This window comes from Artemia franciscana, chromosome 18 (genome assembly GCF_032884065.1).
Source record: "Artemia franciscana chromosome 18, ASM3288406v1, whole genome shotgun sequence".
In the NCBI taxonomy this organism is placed as follows: Eukaryota; Metazoa; Arthropoda; class Branchiopoda; order Anostraca; family Artemiidae; genus Artemia; species Artemia franciscana.
The window spans coordinates 3,401,491-3,423,449 of NC_088880.1; the positions used below are offsets into that span (position 1 = coordinate 3,401,491).

The window sequence follows — 21,959 nt, forward strand, 5'->3', positions numbered from 1 at the left end:
AGAATTTTTTTTCTTTGTTCTCTGTTTTTGTTTTTATCTATTTCGTTTCTTCCTTCTTATTTTCTATTCCTTTCTTCTTTTGTTAGCTCCATTATTGAATCTGCATTGGTAATTCGCAAAAGAAGTTAATGATGTGATAAACCTAGTTGAGGAAACACAACAGCAAAGTCGGTCTTAATAGCTCATCAATTAAAAAAAAAGAGTTTTTCGGTGGGAAGTAAAGAGTGAAGTTGGGATTTAGAATGAACAAAAAGTATTACTTCACGTTCTATATAGCATTTATCAACAGATTTAGTACAAATAAATCCAACTGATGATATTTCCCTATGTTTGTAGGAATATAGAAAGTTAGCACTTTACTGAAAACACAAAATAATGTTGGAGTTTCTGTAAAGTAAACCATTTAAGGACACTATTTAATGCATAAAATAAAGCATTTTAGGGACTTTTCATGATTATTTTGTAGACGAGTTCGAAGTGGAGCCATCTTGATAGTATTCGGAATATATACTAGCCTTATAATTTGTATCATAACTTGAAATTCTCCGTTGTATAGAGAGAGTTCATTTCCAGAGAGTTCATTTCCGCATTTCCAGAGTTCATGTTATGGTTTATTCGTCCTTCATTTCGAATAATACTAAAGCACGTTTTTTTCACAATTTAATATTGTATATTACTCAATATTGGTAGTATAACTGGTAAGGTCTGCTATAATAAGTTTTAAGATAATTTTAATTTTCTACGAAAAGTTAAAAACAGCTGGTATGAAAAACGTTATAGATTAGTTTGCTGTTGTGACGCTAAGTACTTATATTTGAGTCCTAAATCAATTTTTTTCTTTTACTTGGCTTTTGTGTTTTCACAAAGGCGCTAGTTTTCTATAATCCTACAAATATAGGAAAATATGATCTGTTGGTTTATTTGTACTAGTTTTATTGATATATGTTAGCCTGGGCGTACGGAGAAGGGGGTAGCGCCCCCCTAGAACTTCAAATTTACACTAGATATAAATGAAAAGGCAAATGGTCGAAAATGCAGTTGAAAAGGTAGATGACTAAAAAAAAGTTGCGGAAATGGTAGATGGTTGAAAAAGCTGGAATTACAAAATAAAAGTCAAACAAGAAGCAATTATCCATAATGTCTATCATTATGACATTTGACATTATCATTATGACAATTTATCATTATGGCATTTGACTTCTTATTCGACGCCAAGAATCTTAGTTAAAATTTAAGTTTTGGATGTGTATTCATATCAATACCCTTAATAAGCCTACTGAGATGTGATAAACATCAAGCAATTTGTGGTAACAACTGTAGGTAAGGAGCGACGTGGCTCAGTAGTAACCGAAACTCTTGAAACGGAATTTTGATGTCAGTAGATATATCAAACGAACTGTCTTAGTATGCTGATTCAAAATATAATATTCATTAGGTATGATTTTTAACATCAAAGGCTACGAGCCTGAGAAAAATTGCCTGGTTTTTGAAAAAAAGGGGTAAACATCCCTAAAAGACAAGGAAATTCTTAGCTCTAATCCGAGAAGATTAATGCTGAAGCTTATTTATGATTATGATTTTTGGTGATTACTTATTACAGACTTCATAAGTAAGATAGAACTTGCTAGTAATGTAAGGTTTTGTAAACTGCCATTAGGACTGCAGCTTCCCCACCCTTCATCATAGAATCGGCTGCCCCTCCCCCTAGACAAGAAGCTACGTACGCCCATGTATGTTAAATAGACCGTCAAATATTAATTTATGTTTCCAACTCCACACTTTACTTCCCTCAGAAAAACTGACATTTTTTTGCTAAATTAATCTTTGCCCTTAAATTAAATTAATTAATCTTTGCCTAAATTTATTTAAATAAATAAAATTAATAAAATTATTTAAATAAATTTATTTAAATAAATTTAATTAAATAAATTTAATTAAATTAATCTTTGCCTAAATTAAATTAATCTTTGCCCTTTAAAACGGAAAACGTTGGTAATTAGAGATCACTGTCACCTACTCGCTTGCAAATTATGCGGACATTGTCGTTCATATATCTATAAATTATTTTTGGTCTCCAATTGTGTTCAAAGGGCTCACAGAATAGACTATCTCATTGCCCTTATTGTATGACTATCTGCCTTGGTTCTGCCCTAAGATGATAGACTATCATCAAGATGTAAAAATAATTATTTTTATTCAGATATGAAAAAGTTATACCAGCTTTTCCTCTGCCGGAGACTATCTAGCTCTCAATCCTTTCATCACAACAGGATTACAAAATATTTATGGGATAAATTTTCCTGATTCATCCAGCATAGTTCCAAATTTTTTTGAACCCATAAGAAAACATGCGCTCTCCTATATTAAAATGATCTACGCACTAAGAATTAACTTGTAAGATTGGTATCGCGCATCGATTTCCTTGGTATTCTAGAAGCAACTATTTTTCTAAAGATGTTCAAAGTTTTCAAAACCTAAGCATAATTTCCGTGTCTATTATAAAGTTTCATGAACTATGCACGTTTATCGTCCCCATCACTCAGTTCTAATGCTTGGGTCCAAATTTACCTTCCCGGTACCACGAATTGTAATAATACGAGGGCTATTCCAAAAATACGCGAAATTTTTGTCAACAAAGTAATGGCAACCGTTTACTATTACTGTGAAGGAGTCGTACTTGTGGAGTTTTTAGACAATTTAAGGTAATTTAATTTCCTTAAAAATAGTCTAAAAGGATGGAAACATCATCAGGAGGAGTAATTTTACATCGAGAAGGTTATGTAGAAAAATCCATCGTAATAATGAATTTTGTAAATCTATTGTATGTTGAAAGCTACGTTGTAACAGAAAAATCAATAAATAATTACAAAATTCGTCATTTTAAATGCCCTTGTACTATCAGAAATATACACCTACTTTTTGTAGAACTACCTGAGTATTCAACTAGCTGAGTATTCAACTAGCTGAGTATACAGGTGCTGGGAAAGCAGGTATTTCTATCTGGGCTTTTGTTTATTCATCCAGTTCTCCACCACTTCAATTTATCCAGCCAGTTTATTCAGCCAGGTTTTTTTAATACCCAGTTGAGTCAGCTCTTGCTTAATCTTGTGTTTATTCCCCGTAGCTGTGGCTGATACAGTAAAGCCACTTATCGTGGCAATGGAAGATATATTAATTTGCTCATTTCTTTCACTAGGAATGGATGGTGATGTAATATCAGAATTTTCTACTTTACAAATTTATATACTTCGAAAAAAATATACACTTGATTTATTAATTTCTGGCCAAAGGATTCATCATGAGTCTTAGAAAAAAGTTGCTCATTTGCTTATAAAAAATTTGCCCTTTATGACATTTCGTTTAGATAACTGCACTTAGTTTATACAATGTTAGGTTAAAGATTGGTTACACTTAGGGTTAATTAGACACAATTGGCTAGTAGAATTGATCCCCTGGGCTCTACCATGGCCGTATAAAGATCGGAGTTCTGAGCCCTTGCAATATTAGATAGCCGGTGCTGTGCCAACATGGTACTTTGCATTGGATATTTGGCAAAATCACTAACAGCCAAATGAAAATTGTTTCTCTTATGAAAGTATCTCTTGAAAGACAGCTGGTGTCTCTGGAACACCTTCCCAGATAATGATGTCATCTTCCCTAGATGTGCTGAAAGATAAAAATAATGATCATAGGCAGAGTAATAGCGCTGCCTAAGTGAAGAGCCATGCGGGCTCAATGTATTATTTTTTTTTGGCAAGGCACGTTGTAAAGACTTTGCAGAAACTTTGGAAGGAGCTCATTAAACTGGAAGCTGAAAGTTCTAGTGCCCTTTTCAAGAGTCTTAAGGGAATGGATCGCGGCCAGCCTCCTCCTACGCCCATTAATTTCCAAAACACGTCTAATCAAAATTTAGATATCTCCATTTTGTTTAACATGTGTTAAAGATCCAGTAACTATGTCTCTAGAGAAGTCAAACCCTCCCCCTCCAAAAAAAGAAGGGTTGGGACACGGTTTGCGAGCTACACAATTTACCCATTGTTTACATGTAGTATCTGTTAATGAAAGGGGGACAAGTTCGATCTTTAGTGTTTAAAATGACTAAGGGCACTTACATGAAGCTTTCGGAGTTTTTTGGGGGAAGTGCTGAAATAAATCAAAACATGTTATGTGCATACGGGTTGTCAAAAGGGCCCACTCAGGAATGACTGAGTTTGTTAATTTGGAAATCTCAGAAAATGATAAGGGGATGATAAATTGACCAAAAAGATAATATTTGCATGCTACTACTACTACTACTACGAATGCTTTGGTTACAACAACTATTACTACTACCCTTATAACTACTAATGCTACCTCTACCACTACAATTACTGCTTCTATAACGAGTACTACCAAGGCTGGGGATAATGAAGTGAAAATCTGGGAAATGTTGGAAGGAAAGTTGAACTAAATGAAAACATACTACGTGTGTAGAAATTGTCAAAAGGGCACATCAGCAATATCTTTGGAACGGCTCCTAGTATCAAGCTGAAACTTCCAGAGCACAATTAGGGGGATAATCAGATGGCCTTAAGGACACATAGTGTATTCGATAAACTCTTGAATGGTAATAAATCCATTTATTTTGATAGTGAAAAACAGGTACAAAAGTCCAGGTATTTCGATCACATAATCAGTGACCGTCATCAGCAGAAATACTAAAATAATAAAATTCAAACTGGCATATTTATACAAAACAAACTAAATAACTTTCGGGTACTTCACAAAATAATGAACTTCCGAATTATTCACTAGATTTTTTTCTTTCAGCGAGAGTTCAATGACAAAGTTTATTCAAAGTGTTGACGCAAATTTCCTTCTTTAATCTTGCCCAAAAGTAAAACAAATTACCAATGAAGGTGGCAAAGCCTTCCGTGTCTTCTAATTGCCAACAAAATGTTGAGCTTATAGTTGTTTACTTGGTTCGTCTCTTACTAGGTATCCTTTTCTTAGACCACACTGCCATTCTATGTCGAAAAAGAAAAACGTTTATTTGTTCGTCATAGAACGGCAGTGTGGTCTAAGAAAAGGGTACCTATTCTAAGGCGTTATATTGAAAACATGTGTACACTACTGCTGCTGTTAATACTGCAATTACTGTTGTTACTACTACTGCTAATAGAACACTACCACTGCCACTACTGCTCATACTACTACCTTACTAGGTATCCTTTTCTTAGACCACACTGCCATTCTATGTCGAAAAAGAAAAACGTTTATTTGTTCGTCATAGAACGGCAGTGTGGTCTAAGAAAAGGGTACCTTTTCTAAGGCGTTATATCGAAAACATATGTATACTACTGCTGCTGTTAATGCTGCAATTACTGTTGTTACTACTACTGCTAATAGAACACTACCACTACTACTACTGCTCATACTACTACCTTATCGGGTTGATATTTTTCAGATACGTTTTTTTGTTGCCTGATTTTGTTCACTGTCTATCTCAACCTTCTCTGAGAGCTTCATCTTCATAAAATTTTTAATGCTAAATTTAAGCATCACTAGCAGTATTTTCACGCCTTGAATAGATTAAATATAAAAAACATTTTTTTTGTTACCTGAAAGTAAGGAGCGACATTAAACTTAAAGACGAAAAGAAAAACGAAAAGAAATAGTTCCGTATTATAAAAATTGCTGTCCCCTCCTCAACGCTTCGTTGCAACAAAGAGTCAAACTTTAGCACAAAGAGCGAAGCGTTGAGGAGGGGACAGCCCCTTTTATATCCGCAATAATTTCTGTTCGTTTTAAGTTTTAATGTTGCTTCTTACTTTCATTAAAGAAAAAATTGTTTTTTAATTTAATTTCTGATCGTTTTTCAACTGACCGTATATGAAAAATTAAAACAAAATTTGCTATTAATTTTGGCAGATTTATTCTGGATATAAAGGGTTGCACCCCCTCATTATCTTGCTCTTATTACGTGTATGAAGTGGATCGGTCCCTCCTCATCACCTAGCTCTTCACGCTAAAGTTTATGAGTACCTTTAAAAAAGCTTCTTATTGTTGAAATTAAACGACCCTTATGTTTCAGGAGTCGTTCTTAAAGAATCGGGACAAAATTCAAGCTTTGGCTTAAAGAGCAAGGGGTTGAGGAGGGGGTAATCGCCTGAATATGCGCAATATTTTCTGCTCGTTTAAGTTTTAATACTGCTCTCCACTTTCAGTTGAAAAAATTGTTTTTTATTTAGTTTCTGATGGTTTTGTAAATAATAACCAGGAAAATCTAGGCCCACCTCCACGGAGAAATCCCACCTCCACGGAGATTCAATTCCGGTGAAAATTTACCGTGGATCAGTACCCTTAACAAATCCTCATGTATTATTGAGACGGAAAAAAGAAGCAAGACACATAAGAAGAATTTATATTTTAATTTTGGCAAATTTTCCCAGTGTATCATTTCCTCTGACAAGTTCACCCACTGGAATCTTCGCTTCCCATGGAAAACTCATCCCTGGGAAAACACCAAGCAGAAAATTTGTCCCCCCACCCGATAATGTATACTTACTTCCCAATAGCAAATACTATGCGTAAACAATGGGCAAATTTTATGACATGAAGACCTTTTCTCCGGGGCTGGGGGGGGGGTCATGTCATATCCAAAGACATAGTTATTGTGCCTTTCAACTATGATGAAAGAAAGTCTATCTCAAAATTTTGATCAGACAATTTATAGAAAAAATGGGGGGAGGGGCCTAGTTCCCCTCCAATCTTTTTGGTCACTTATACAGGGCACTAGAACTTTTAATTTCCGTTCCAATGAGCCATCTCACGATATTCTAGGACTACTGGGTCGGTAAGATCACCCCTAGAAAAAGAAAATAAACGATCATCCTTGAAATTTCTTCTGGCAAAAAAAAAATACAAATTTTTATGTTTTTGCAGATAGGATTTTGAAACCTCTACATTGGGATTTTCTGATACGTTTAATCTGACAATGTAATTTTCGTTCAGCTTGTATGACTTTTAGGGAGTGCTTGCCCCCTTTTTCGAAAATCAGGCAAATTTTCTCAGGCTCGTAGCTTTTAGTAGTTAAAACTAAACTTTATGAAACTTACATGTTTGAATTCAGCACAGTTATTAAATTCTTTTGGTATATCTATCGGTACCGAAATTCCGTTTTTAGAGTTTTGGTTATTATGAGTCGGGTTGCTCCTTACTTACAGTTCGTTTCCACGGTGTTTGATTGGTGCGGAAGAGGAGCGTATGCAGCCGAGTTGGCTTCAGGTGGCGTGAGGCTGCAGTGAGTTGTTAATAGTAGCGTAACCAAGAATGCCGAATAGGAATACTGAATTTGTTTCCCACTGTCTTGAGAAATTCCCTATTGTTCTTCTTGTCTTTGGTGTTTCAGGAATACTGGCCTAAAATATGGACTTTAATCGATGCTTCAGGCAAAAATCTTTGCCTGAAATTTTTGACCTACCATTTCCAGAGTTTTTGGCATAAAACAATGAGTTCTCGTCTTGCAAGGAGGTTTTTTTTTTATTATTTCCTCTTTGTCTTGAATGTCAAACAATATGAAGTATGTGGTAAATGAACGCTTAAAATGGAGACGTTGATTAGTGCTGTGGACAAGATCTCTCTGAAAATGGCATTTGAGAGTTCTGGTGAAAAAAAAAATGCTTCTCTTTATTCTGGATACTAAAAAAAAAAAAAAAAAAATGACGTCTGGGTGATGATCACTGAACTTTTCCTTTAGCTTCTCATTCACTAATGTTTTTGATAGAAAAAAAAGGAAAGGTTAGGGTTAAAAGAATTTCGTGTAGAAATTCATAATCTTATGATATTTGGTTAGGTGAGTATCTTCGTATTTTTAAGCTGACATAAATGTTTTGACCAAAGAGAAATCATAGAACCTTGGAATCAAATGTCTCCAAAGTTTTTTCTGAATCTTTACCAAATTGTTCTTATTTGGGATATTTTTTCACTTTAGTGCTAAGTAATAATACAACTAGTTAATAGTCATTGGAGAGAACAAATATCTATGGGTTTTTGTTCTATAAAACAGCAGAATTTAGGCGGTACAAATGGCTTTTCAAATAAGATACTTATATTGACGAAACATGCACTGCACGTGTGTTCAAACAAACAGCGCAGACATTAACGCAACATCTTATATCCCTCCATGCCTCTATGACGAGGAATGCTGGTAGAAAAAAAAATACATTAAAGAGGAAAATGAAAATTTCTTGGAACCGCAGTAGAGTTGAGCTGTAGTAGTTGACGCTGTATGGGTCTTTTGTTGGAGTTACTACCAGACCATAATTTTACCTAGCCTAAGACCAAGAATTTTTTTAAACCAATTGCCTATTTAAACCAATTGGACATATTGACTATGTCCATGTCAATGTCTATGTATGTGTCTATGTCTATATTAGTGCAGTTAACAAAACCTGTGGAAATGTGGTATTTTAACAGCTTTCGGTACGAGAATCGCTCCTCATTGCTCTGAAGACTAGTAGAGATCCATGGCACTTATATCCCTCCATGCCTCTATGACGAGGAATGCTGGTAGAAAAAAAAACACATTAAAGAGGAAAATGAAAATTTCTTGGAACCGCAGTAGAGTTGAGCTGTAGTAGTTGACGCTATATGGGTCTTTTGTTGGGGTTACTACCAGACCATAATTTTACCTAGCCTAAGACCAAGAATTTTTTTAAACCAATTGCCTCTTTGTCTTAGATGTCTAAGAGTCTGCTATTAGTGGAATGAATACTTAAAATATAGAGCTATCTAGCTCATCTGTTAGCATCATAAAATAGCTCATCATAATAAAATAGCATCATCATAGCATCATAACTATTTGGGAATGAACACTTAAAATATTGACTATGTCTATTTCCATGTCCATGTCCATGTCAATGTCTATGTCTATATTAGTGCAGTTAACAAAACCTGTGGAAATGTGGTATTTTAACAGCTTTCGGTACGAGAATCGCTCCTCATTGCTCTGAAGACTAGTAGAGATCCATGGCACTTATACACTCATCTAAACGTGTACGAATCATATATGAATCATACCAAGCATAAATTTACCTACAAAATAGTTTTAAAAATGCATCTACTGGGATGTATCACAAACATGCTTTTGCCCTGGAACTTGATCAAACTTCGGAACAAATATTCGAACATTGTTCTTGAAAACCCATGTCTTTTCTAAACGCCCACATTAAAACATTTTTACTCACCAGCTTTCAGAACGCTGATATGACTTGTTTGACTGAATTCTCCTTAAGTCTCAATTGCACTTTGTCAAACAATGGAAAAATAAATGCAAATATAAATTCAGGGTGAAGGTAAAGCTCATCGCTGACAAAAAAAGATAGTTGTGTCTGGATTCAGGATATAATTCTGACTCTGAAGGTATTTCTAAATGGACACCCATAGGGGGAGGGGGCACCAGCCCCCCCCTCTCCCTTGGCTGGATGACGCTGCCATGGAATTGCAATTACACCAAGTAAGCCCTTCTAAAATTCAACTTATGGGCACCCCTGAGGCAGGATCATACATATATTATGTTACCAGATATTTTAACTAGGTAACGGTAGTTTTTGACTCTTTTACTGATATACCGACAACAAAAAGCTCCACATAGTTGAACAGAGTAAAAGGTTTGTCGTATCCAATGACTGAATACTCTCCTACCATAAAAATCATAAAAAGTAAAGAGGAATCTCTGAGAAATCCCAAAAATTAACAACACTTAATCAGCCTACTTACTGAGAGGCTGGCGAACTCAGGATACAAAGCTCTACATGCTTAGGACGATGCCGATGTCTTAATTGTACAAACTGCAGTCAATTGGCTTGTTCAGGCAGAGCGGCTTCCGCCAATTTTGGCTGCCGCAACGCTCCACTTTTACAGGTGCTATTCGCAAATAATAAAGTGGAAAGGCAACAGTGGAGTCCTTCTCTTCATCAGGGAATATGCATCTTCCCATTCTGACAGATGCTTTACCAGCACACCAGCGGGTGCGAGTCGTTCAGGTGCAGCTGCCGTCGGAACGGTTTGCCCTGCAGCTTTGCCTGCGGGGAGTGTAAAGGAGTAGTATGCACTAATGCCACAGCAAGACAGGATGAGGACGATAACAAAGACGAGCAGGAAGAAGAATGAGCTTTAGACTCTGCTTTAAAATCTGTTTTTGTGATTGAATTACCGAAGTTCTAAACGTTTCTTCTTATAACTGATTGATCTGAAGTTTTGTTCTCGATTAGAGAAGGTGTTTTCAAGATGTTATTCTTAGCAGCCCCTCATTTTATAGGCCCCTTAGAGGTGAAAAAAAAGTGAATAGAAACAAATTGCTTTTTGACCTCATATTTGATAGTACGGTATTTTATTTGATAGAAAATGATCCTTCAGCAACAGGAATCCGGCAAATAATGATCTGCGACCCCCCCCCCGTCCCCTGAAAATTGATACTGAGGTTCGAAAAACTTTATTTCCGACATCGGATTCAGATTGGTCACACTTAATTTGATAGAAAATGATAAACCCCAAAATAGTAATTATGGTTTTTCTCCCTCATCCCCTCCGAAACTCCCTTCAAGGGTGTTTTGGGTATTTGTCCAAAGGGTTTTCGGGAAACTTTTTGAAAAAAAAAGTTGATTTCTCTGGACATTTAGTGAAAAAAAAAATCCAATGCAATTTTCCAAGGTCAAAATGAATTTTTCCTCCCCTAATATTTATGCTGTTAGAAAATAAACTATGTTTTTGTTGCCGAAAAAAAAAACACCTCTATTATTTATAAATAGACAGACAAATCATAAAAATGGCACAACGTGTATTTCTTCGTTATAAACATAACCACAGAGTAAAACAACAGAAAAAACGAATACTATTTTACATAGTAGTCCTGAACAGGTCAAGATAGCCCATACACAGCACAAATTAATGTACTTCTCTGAATGAAAAAATGCCTTCTTAAATATTTTTCTGATAAATCAAAACCTACACTTAAAAGATATAAAAAGGGTTCGACCGTTTTACACTGTGGCTATAATCACATATGAAATTAAGCTAGACGGATGGCAAAACCACTGTAATACATTTACAAATAAACAAAAATTGCACAAATCTGCTTTTTCTTATCTAATCGTATTATCGATCAAAGAAAAGGAGCTAGAAGTTGGAGAAGAAAGGGAGAACTTTCTTTCATCGATAATACGATTTCACAAAGATCCAACAAAAATAAAATTATCCTCTGGTGTGGGATTCTAACAAAATGAAATAATCTTTTTATCTTAAAATTTTAAACACATCCAATATTAATACAATCGATGTCGATTAAATATTTTAAACTTCTATTTATTGTGAGAAAGGTAGTATCTGACCATTTTAGGATAACTTCAACTAAGCCCCTTTTTAAGAAAGAGGATAGAAGTGAGTGTGGTAAATATAAATGCAGTAGTTTGGTTTCTATAGGAAGTAAATTACTTAGGACGATGGTAAATATGAGACTAAGAGATGCTGTTGAAAAGGCTTTAAGAGAAGAACAGTGTGGTTTTAGAAAAAGGAGAGGATGCTTCGACAAAATTTTCACTGTTAGATTAATAATTGAGAGATGCCTGAGACATCAGACGCCTTCAGTCTTCAGCTTTATAGATCGTGAGCTCCCTTTCTAAAGAAAGGGAGATAGAATCGATTATTGGAGGAGAATTGGAGCCAAGCTGACTAAAAATTAAACTTACAGCATATCAGTTAATTTTGCATGTGAAAGTTAATTTGACTAATTTTTGCAATTCAACATTCTCTCTGATTGAACTTAACACAACGGCTTTCAAATAAATAGGTTATGGTAAGTTTTGATACACTGAAAAATCTTTTCCTCCCTGTAAATTCAGATATTTGCCCTGACTTCCTCATTCTGAAAAAAAAAAAAACAACCGAGAAACCCTTTTCCACCCTATAAATTCAGATGTTTGTCTTGACTTTCTCATTCGGGAAAAAACTTAAAAACCTTTTTCCACCGTGTGAATTCAGATGTTTGTCTCAACTTTCTCATTCGGAAAAAAAAGGTCTTAACTGTTTCTCCTTGCTTATCTGAATTTCACTTAAATCAGACATTTTCAAGGACTGAACTTTGCCCGTCATTGACTTGTAAGCTCTATGGATAGTACGCAGGACCTAAATGACAAGCATGTGACTTTCTTAATCTAGTAAAACTGGGCCAAATTTAGTTGTACATAAATTACTATTTTCCCCTAACCAGGTTGCTCATGTATAACAGTTTCTCCAAGTCCAATTCACATAATACAATCAACAAAGTATTCAAGAATGGTTAAAATGAAATTACTAAAATAAATGATGATTAATCATCATTGATTAAAATCAAAATGAAATTAATAAGCCCCATTCACATGTGTTCTTAGCAGGAAATCAATGTCTAGGCACAATCATTACTTACTAATCATAATTTGCTTCCTCTTTTATGATCAGTCCTGATTGGTAAAATGTAAGGATAGCTTGAAATTAATATGTGGTTAACCACAGGTGTGAACGGAGCTTTATTCAAATCATTCGGACCATCCTTGAATAATTTATCATTGTATATCCTCGACATTAGGGATACTATATGATTTCTCCAATACCATCTTTAGGGATTGAAAAACTGATATATATATATATATATATATATATATATATATATATATATATATATATATATATATATATATATATATATATATATATATATATATATATATATATCTGGCATTAAATTAAGTTAAACTCTGTTAGAAACCAGCTAATCGATGCTTTTACAGCTCGATACCAACCTGGTGAGTAACTTTGGTATTGCAATCTCCGTAAAATCTCTAAAGTACTATTTCAGTTCTCGTTATTATAAAATTTTATCATTTCATTACATTATATGCTAAACATACCTATGCAATACAATTTTAATTACCATTTGACGGTTCTATATATTGATCATCATATCCATTCCCACTGCTATCTTAAATTATATTATTTTTCCATTACCATCTAGACCCATATCATTTTCCTGGATATGGATTAATTTTAATCTTTCTAGAAATAATGATATTATCCGTATCGTTATTCGAAAGCCTTCCTAGCCTAGTGGTGAATGCTACATACTTGAAACCCTGAGGTCAAGGGTTCGAGTTCTTGTGTGACTCTGTAAGCTCACCTAGAGTCGACCAAGCTCTAAATGGGGACCTGAAGACATCTGGGGGAAAATAGAGGAAGTGTCGGATGATAAGCTCCCAACCACGCATTGCACCCCAACCGAAGGCAGAGAATCAGGAGATTGGTACTTGCAAGACCAGTGTCTACATGCGATTTTTTTTTTAAGTTATTCTTTAATGTTCTTAAATATTATATATAAAATATAATATAATAATATAAAAAATTAATAGTTTTAAATTAAAAAATTAAAGTTAAAATTAGAAAATAAAATAAAAAATAACAATTAAAAATTAAATAAATTTTATTAAAAAATTTTTAATTAAAAATTAAATTATGAAATTATATTAATAAAAAATTAATATAAAAATTAACATTAATATGAAAAAAATTATATACAAAATATAATATAAAAAATTATCATTATATATAATAATTTCATATCCTTTAATATTTTTTTAAGTTACTCGAAAAAGGCGTCTATGCGAAAGTGAGTTTAAATTGAAATTACTAGGAAATAACATTTAATAATGTTTTCAAGAAAAGAAGTTACATCCCAGGTCAGACAAGAACATAATATTTTTTCGGCGAATATCAGAGAACGTTAAAAAATAATTGGCAATTACATAATTACAAAAAATAAGTAAAAATAATTCTTACTGTCAGAGGTAAATTTGCAACCCGTCAAGCCTTTATTAAATAAACAAAAAACGGTCTATACAAACTATTAGTCAATGATATATAACAAAATAGACCAGAGATCCTTACCTTTACCAGAAAGCAAATCGACTTTAGATTCAAAAAGCCAAGTTAATACTCCCTACCCTAAATAGGTATGTAATAGATTATACCAAAATTGTCATTTATAATTGTTTTAATTGTACAAATTTAAAAATTACTTTTCCATTCCTAGAATCCCACCCTTGAAAAACGGGTCGGTGGCCCAGTTAACTATTATCACAAACTAATATATTTACGGGTATGAAATTTTCACAAAGAAATAAATCTGGAACGGATCATAATATGATAAATTGCAAAAACTGAACGCAATTCTCGTCATTCCCAAAACCAAAGGGCATATTCCTGCTGTCGCAATTTTACAGGAGACCAAAAACATAACAGAGGCGTTAAACAGAACATTTTAGTTTGAATAATTTATCGGAAAACATTTTTGAAAATTAAAGGGTGTACACATTAATTAGTGTACCAATTAAGTACCAATTTATCTACCTATGTAATAGGGTATGTCACTAACACTCGGCCAATCACTACTCTTCTGCTCAACCAAAAATTATGTGATGTTACACAACAGGTGCCTTTGAGCCTGAAGCCAAGCGAGTATTTCTTGTTCATTATTGTTCACTGCAATCTCATTAAAATAGTCATAAATTGCTACCTAGTTTTGTTAAATCAGCCCTATTTTGTCCCATAGCTGGAGGATAATGCTGAAACTTTCCCGTTTTTTTTCGGGGGGTGGGGGAGCAAATAACCTTTGTCTGTTCCTCATGATAGAGTATACACAACGATTTTTTAATGCCATTTGTCAGGCTCTACTGTTAGCACTACACAAACTATGTGTGGCGACATTTGAGTCAATGAACTGAAAGATTTTAATCCTGAATGGTTTTCCCACAGATTTTGCAAAAGTAATTGTTCATTTACTTCTATTGCTTATGGATCAAGAGGACAAACTAAGGGACAACCATTTCTAAAAAATAATCACGCCATTTGGTCAAGGGTACAACGAACTGAAAATGAAGAAAATAAAAATGATTACTTTATTTGGCATTGCTGTTACCCATTAACCAGGTTCCTTTGTATCACAAACAAAAAGTATATGATACAGATGTCTATGTGCCTGTCTCATACATCATATACATACGGGTATGTGTACGGGTATATGTATGATCACAGACAAAAAGTATATGATACATATGTCTATGTGTCCTGACTTACAATGTTAAAAAAAGGGTCGGGTATTCGAGCATACGCCTGATCACAGACAAAAAGCATATAATACATATGTCTATGCGACCTGTCTTATAATGTTAAATACATACGGTTACAAAATACAGTAAATACTATACATACGGGTATATGTACGATCACAGACAAAAAGTATATGATACAGATGACTATGTGCCCTATCTTACAATGTTAAAAAACAGGCTGGTATCCGGGTGCCTTTAGGCTATGCATGATGGCATTAATGCCTGCTAGAAGCCTGAGAAACTGAGGATAGACGAGCACAGGCACCAAATTGACTGGTACAATAAAATTATTTCAGTTGGACGTCTGTATTACATACATTTTATCTGTGGTTTTTATTCAATTTGATAATATACTTGCAACGCTTTCAACGCTTGGATCTCCAATCTATCTTATATTACGAGTATGGTATTGGCAAAAATAAAAATAAGCCTTGACCTTGTCTTATTAATAGTTAGAAAAAAGTAATAATGCCCTTAAATCCAGAAATGGTAGAATTAGAATAAAGACAAACTAAGCAAGCAAAAAAGAATTAACCATTAAACCTAATATCCGGGAAAATCGAAAAAACAACGCAGGATTATATACACAATTGTTAAAATTTATATTTGTAAAAAAAAGTAAAATCACGATTACAAAGATTAAATTAGTAGAGCCAATAGTAATCAGTGATCTCCAAACTATAGGACATACTACCCATAGGCCGGGTAGGGGGCACAATGATTTATGTTATCTCCTCGCTTCTTACTATACGTATCCATTACTAAATAGGTATTGCTGCTCAAGAACTATTTTAGCTATTGCAAAAGCAAATGATAAGGGGATGTTAAACATACTTCGCAGGTAAAGGAGGGCATAGTTCATTAGAGTTTACAAATCACAACTTTTAGAATATTAAAAGTCCCAGAATAATATGCACATCCTTGGTTTAAAAAACATTTTCCAACTAAACTAATAATTAGTGCACCTTTTTAAATTTTTTAAATGAGCGTGATTTTTATTCTTGGTTTTTAGTAATAAATTTTCTACTCTTAGTAATAAATTCGATTACCAATAATTCTCGGTTATAGCTGCCATTTAAAAGGTATCAATGTAAGATAGTTGCAGCATAATTAATACAGAATTAATGAAATAATGAAACAAATTAATACAGATGAATTTTAGTTTTTAAGTTACTATCATATCATTCTAGGTTTGCTGACAAACCCTTTAGGTGCTGTCATTACCAGCAGCCCCAAATGGAGGGAGCAATTCCTCCCCGACACGAGTATGACAAATGTCTTTTATAGTAATTCTGAACTGGGAAATACCGAAACTCCAGCCCTCTTAACTTGAAAAATACAATTTCCGGTATCTTCATTAAAAAAAAAACAGTTGAAAAAAAAAAAAAAAAAAATCCTTGCATTCTACCCCCTTTCATTTTCGTGAATTGTCACCATGGTTCCTATACGTGCTTAGTCAAAATTCGAGCTGCACGAGCTACAACTTGCCTGAATTTCCACCAATAAAAACAAAAGCTAGTTCATCTTCCGCTGTGATTGACTGAAAGTCAAGACATTAGCTCTTGTAACTTTGATTATAACTAGGTGTATGTAATAGCGGCCCTTTAGTTAATTATTCAAACTACTGCCAAACGAGTAAAGGATCATTCCCATGGAAGAATTATAAATAACACAGCAACATCTTTTGAAGAAAGATCAATCCAAAGTTACAGTTATTTCAAATTCAATAATGAGTTTTACTTAGAATTATTTATATTTGTTGATAATTTATATTTTTGATAATATTCATAGCCTTTTATTTTTTAAGTCACTCAATTACAAATGAACACAGTTTAATTACAATTTAGCTACTATTGAAAAAATGACAGGTAAAAAAAAAGGTTAAGTGCCATTTAAAAGCTGTTAATACAAGATAGTTGACACACAATTAAAAAAAATAGTAAAAAAAAAAATCGCTAAAAATAATTCTTTGATTCTATACAGATTAACAAATTTTAATTTATAATCGCATTCAAGTTCAGTTGACGGTTTGGTCTCTCCTGTCCCAAAATTAAAATTTCGTAAAGGTTCGGGGTGTCAATACAAGATAGTTGCCACACAATTTAAAAAATTAGTAAAAAACAAAAATCGCTAAAAATAATTCTTTGATTCTATACAGATTAACAAATTTTAATTTATAATCGCATTCAAGTTCAGTTGACGGTTTGGTCTCTCCTGTCCCAAAATTAAAATTTTGCAAAAGTTCGGGGTGTCAATACAAGATAGTTGCCACACAATTTAAAAAATTAGTAAAAAACAAAAATCGCTAAAAATAATTCTTTGATTCTACACAGATGAACAAATTTTAATTTAGAATCGTATTCAATTTCAGTTGACGGTTTAGTCTCTCCTGTCCCAAACTTAAATTTTTGCAAAGGTTCGGGCTGTTCGGATTGATTCAGCCAGAAAGTGTATTCTATTGCCACTTTTTGAGACATTTATTACATCAAATCCATGACAAAAAAGAGAATGGCACCATGACCGCCAATGAAACAAATAGCAAATTCTAGATCTCAATTATAAAATATGCCACACTGGGCAGGCCGTCGCAATTCTACTTTGGGAAATAAGGGGAGAGGGATATTTAACACGAAGAAAAAAAATCTGTTAATTCTTATAATAAATATAGCAAATTATACTGCAAATCAGAAGGAATTAGGGGAGAAGTGGGGCTCAACCATGACTTAACGTCTGTTTCAAACACTAGTTTGGCATTGACACCAATTCATCGCCATATAGTGTCACATACTGATTCATATGGCTATGCTAATGCTCAGTTGTTTTATTGTAATGTACTGCTAATACATATAACAAAAGTTTTGGAATCTCCCCGCCAATAGAACCGGGCAATTTTGAAAATGTTGGTCACTTGTCAAAATATACATCTAGTGCATAAGAAACCGCTTCTTAAAGTGGGTGTTCACAAGCACGCCTAGCTACGCTTATGCACTCAGATGATTATATCTCTAGCCAGACATCGTGTTGGTAGCATCCGTTCATGCGTAGCATCAAAACGGATTTGGAATGTCTCAGTCAATGGAGCTCCTAGAGCAACTTCGACGGGTGTTTGACACTTATCTGCTTCTGGGTGATATAATATCTAAGTGATGCTTCTCTATCGCGTAAGAAACGTTCAAATGTATATCTAGCTACATTTTTGTTTCTGGCCAGGCAGATGCCCCTTGCACGTAAAATTCGATGCTCGGCTGGAACAAGTAGCAGTCAAGCACCCAGTTCCAGAGTGAAGACCCCTGTGTCTAAGATTGGAAATTTAGCCGGTCATGGAGCTTCTCTTATCACCAAATTTATCCTTTGTCCTCAAAAAAGTAACGTTCACATATAAATTGTAGCCTGTCTTTTCAAAAATGGAAAGGTACAAAAAAAAACATCCAACCCCTTGTTAACCTCTATAATAGCAAGAGCTTCGACAAGACCCCTCCACAAAAAGGGAAAAAATATACCCCTTTTCTTCTGGTTTATGTCTTTTTCGAGTTTTTTGCCCTGTTTGCTTATTTTGTTTTACAGATGATACTTCAATTATTATTAATTTTTTTTTGTGCAAAGCGGATTTGGGTACGAATCTGCATATGCAATTTATTTGGTTAAGAAACAACTTCCAACCAAATTAGTGATTATTTATTTAAGAATTAACGACGCTTCTTGGCTACTATGGTCCCTGCGTCGGCCCTGCAGTGCATTCCTGCAGCGTGATTCGATCTCTGGGTCCCGTATTACCAAGCTAAGGTCAAATCCACTGCGCCACCACAGGTCCAAATTAGTGATTATTGTACTTTTCTTTTTATCTTTCAAATAAGCACGATCTTATGTTCCTGTTTCTTGAAGACTTTCTCTCATAGCTAAAAATCAATTTATAAAAACTTTTGTGAATCAATTCAATTTTAAAAGCATAATTAAAAACAAATGAGGTTGGCGCTTGGCGAGAAGCTTTAACGAAACAGAAATCATCTTATGTTTAAAACCAGAAATCACTAGGCCTGCGTGTAAATGCTGCTTAACCCAACTTGTCTCGAGACAAAAAAAAAAATTGTATAATCCCTATTTGAAAATCATTAAAAGTTCATAGTTCGGGTTAAGGTTCGCGCTCCATTTAAGTTTGTTTAGGGGTAAAATACTGCAATCATAAAATAAACATGATAATATAAAATACACATTGGATTGAATCAATAATTTGATCGAAGCTGCAACTAAACCATAGAAAAAAAAGGCAAGATTAATTCACATGAGGTTGAAAAATATGCTGAAAAATTGATTGTTCTTTAAAAAAAACCAGCTCACTTAGAGTATTAACTGATTTCAAAAATTAAAAACACCCCTTCATCGTAATTTTACGTAATGCAGATGGAAGGGGATGCAAACTGGCAAAACAAATAACTTCACACAATTTCAAATTAAAAACGGAAATCTACGCGTAAAATTCTCTGCTTGATTTGGAGTATGAATTGCTAGTGGGTGAACGTTTTTCGTCTAGTATGTACGATCCTTCATCCTTCTTTCTCATTCTGTAAACTATGAACATTACAACGAGAATGGCAAAAAGTAACCCGACAACAGCACCACCGACAATAGCTGAAAAAAGAAAACAAAAATTTGACTTTTAATTATGAAAGCTGATAATTACAAAAAAAATATGAGATTGTAATTATCTATAGTTAAAAGTTTAACTTCTAATTGTTAAAAATTATAGAATTTATAATTATTACAAATACTGCTACTAGTACTAATAACTCACCGCAGCACCGAGCCGCCTGAGACCAACACAGCTATGCACGCTCCTCCTCCAACCCAATCTATTCAAGGCCTCCCTCTTTATACCCTCCCAGGAAGTTCCCATTTTCTTTCAATCTTTATCTCCTCCCACTCCAGACGACGACGACCAGCTTTCCATTTAGCCCCAGACAGTTGGCCAAAAAAGACAATCTTCGGCAACCTGTCATCCTTCATCCGCAGAACGTGGCCTAGCCATCTCAACCTTTCTTTCATTACAGCCCTAGCAAGTGGGATTGAACCAGATTTTCCGTACTACCTACTTTTTGAAATACGGTCAGTTAGCCGGGTACCCTTACAATCCATAGGCAATTTCTCTGGAAAACATCTAGCAAATTTTCATCCCCTTTTCGGAGCACCCATGCTTCATCTATATATTACCTATTCTTATACATTATTACAAATCATAGAATTAAGTTAAAAATACTTTCAATTTGACTTACTATTAAAATTACGACCAATAAACGACTTTAAAGCGAAGTAAAAACTAACGAAACTAGAATGAAATTGAGCCAATATCTTGCATTCTTATTAGGTTTTTCCTTCTTCAACAAAATTGATTTATAAGAATTTCTTAGATTGTCGATTCCAAATTTGAGGGACATTCTGAAACAGTTTAACCAATAACAGAGCTATGTATGTTCAATCACGCTTCGATCCTCCCTTTCAAAACGGCGGGATTATCGGGATCCTAGCGGGGCTGTCCCGCTAGTCCTCCCTTTCAAAACAGCTCAGCAAAGGGTATGTCACAATACCTCAGACTTCAAAAATATTAGACACAACTTTTGGCGTAACAACGACTATATATATTTAAAAAAGAATAATACTAACATACTTCCGATATGTATATATTGTATGTCACAAATGGTAGACTTCTTATGCCTTGTTCAAGTCTTAGTCCTGTAAGGATTTTAATTCTAGATGATTAGGGAGTGAAAACTTTGGTGCTACGCGAGTACTATTAAGAATTCGGTGAAAAAATTTCTAGTAGTTGAAAGATTTTCATCAATCCAGTGCGAGCCCCCATCCTTCCTTCTTATTCTATGAACAGTACAACTAGCAAAAGAATGTGTCAAACATGGTCCGCCAGTTTCATCTGCGCAGAATCATTATTTCGGCTATCTGTCTTAAATTTGAACAACCTGTGTCAAACTTAGTTTGATTCAAATTTGATGCAACAGTAGCGCAGGATTCTGATTTTACTCGTGAAAGAGTGATTTTCATTGGGTGTCAGCGACACACTGAATTCACTCAAATGTCCTAACTTTAATTCAAAAAATGCCACCTTCCTTTCAATAGCTTTACGTCAGTGGAAAACTCCTCTGATTAGTTGAAAATGTTGTCATGCGATCACTTCCATTCAATTAAAGGCATACAGAAGAACATCAAGGTTACTTACTTCCTTGCGACGCGTGTGTTTGAACCTGCGAACCGTCACTTAGAAAGTAAAGCCTTGTATCGCAAGATATTCAATTAAAGGTCATTCTAAGCAACGGATGGTTCAAATTTGAGACAGATGGTGAGTTTTTAGTACCCATCTCACAACACATGTGTGGTAACAGTATGCAAGCACACTGGTCCAAAGCAGCGATACAGGGGAGAGGGGTTACGACTGTGTTACAGGCGAAACACGTTCGCCACCCTAAAAAAGTAAGCCAACAAATGTAAATACGCAAGTAAATTCATAAATTCCCTTAAACCTAAATAGAATAAAAGAAGCCACTAGAAATAATATCATTGTGTTGCGAGAGCAACACTTTGGTTTTGTCGTGTTTTTTTTTTTTTTTTTTTGTTCCTAGCACCCCGATTTCAGCTTATTCCTAGAAAGTGGTAAGGGTCTAACCTCTGCGGTTTTTACGGAAAGTGTGGACCTTAGGCCGGATTGATGAATATGACTTTACATTTTGGAAAGTTTCGTAGAACTCTTGCCTGGGGCCAAAAAGGATGGTTTTTGCTTGT

General features: G+C 34.4%; 1 protein-coding gene across 1 annotated transcript in view; it reads right to left on the bottom strand.

Annotated features, from left to right (window-relative positions):
* Positions 1-15,993: 15,993 nt before the first annotated feature.
* The window catches only part of LOC136038508 (syndecan-like), a 67,191-nt gene continuing 61,225 nt past the window's right edge, over positions 15,994-21,959 (bottom strand). The window contains exon 7 of the mRNA XM_065721602.1: positions 15,994-19,802. Within this exon, the coding sequence (XP_065577674.1) occupies positions 19,639-19,802 (164 nt within the window). The 3' untranslated portion in view covers positions 15,994-19,638. The remainder of the gene's footprint in view (positions 19,803-21,959) is intronic.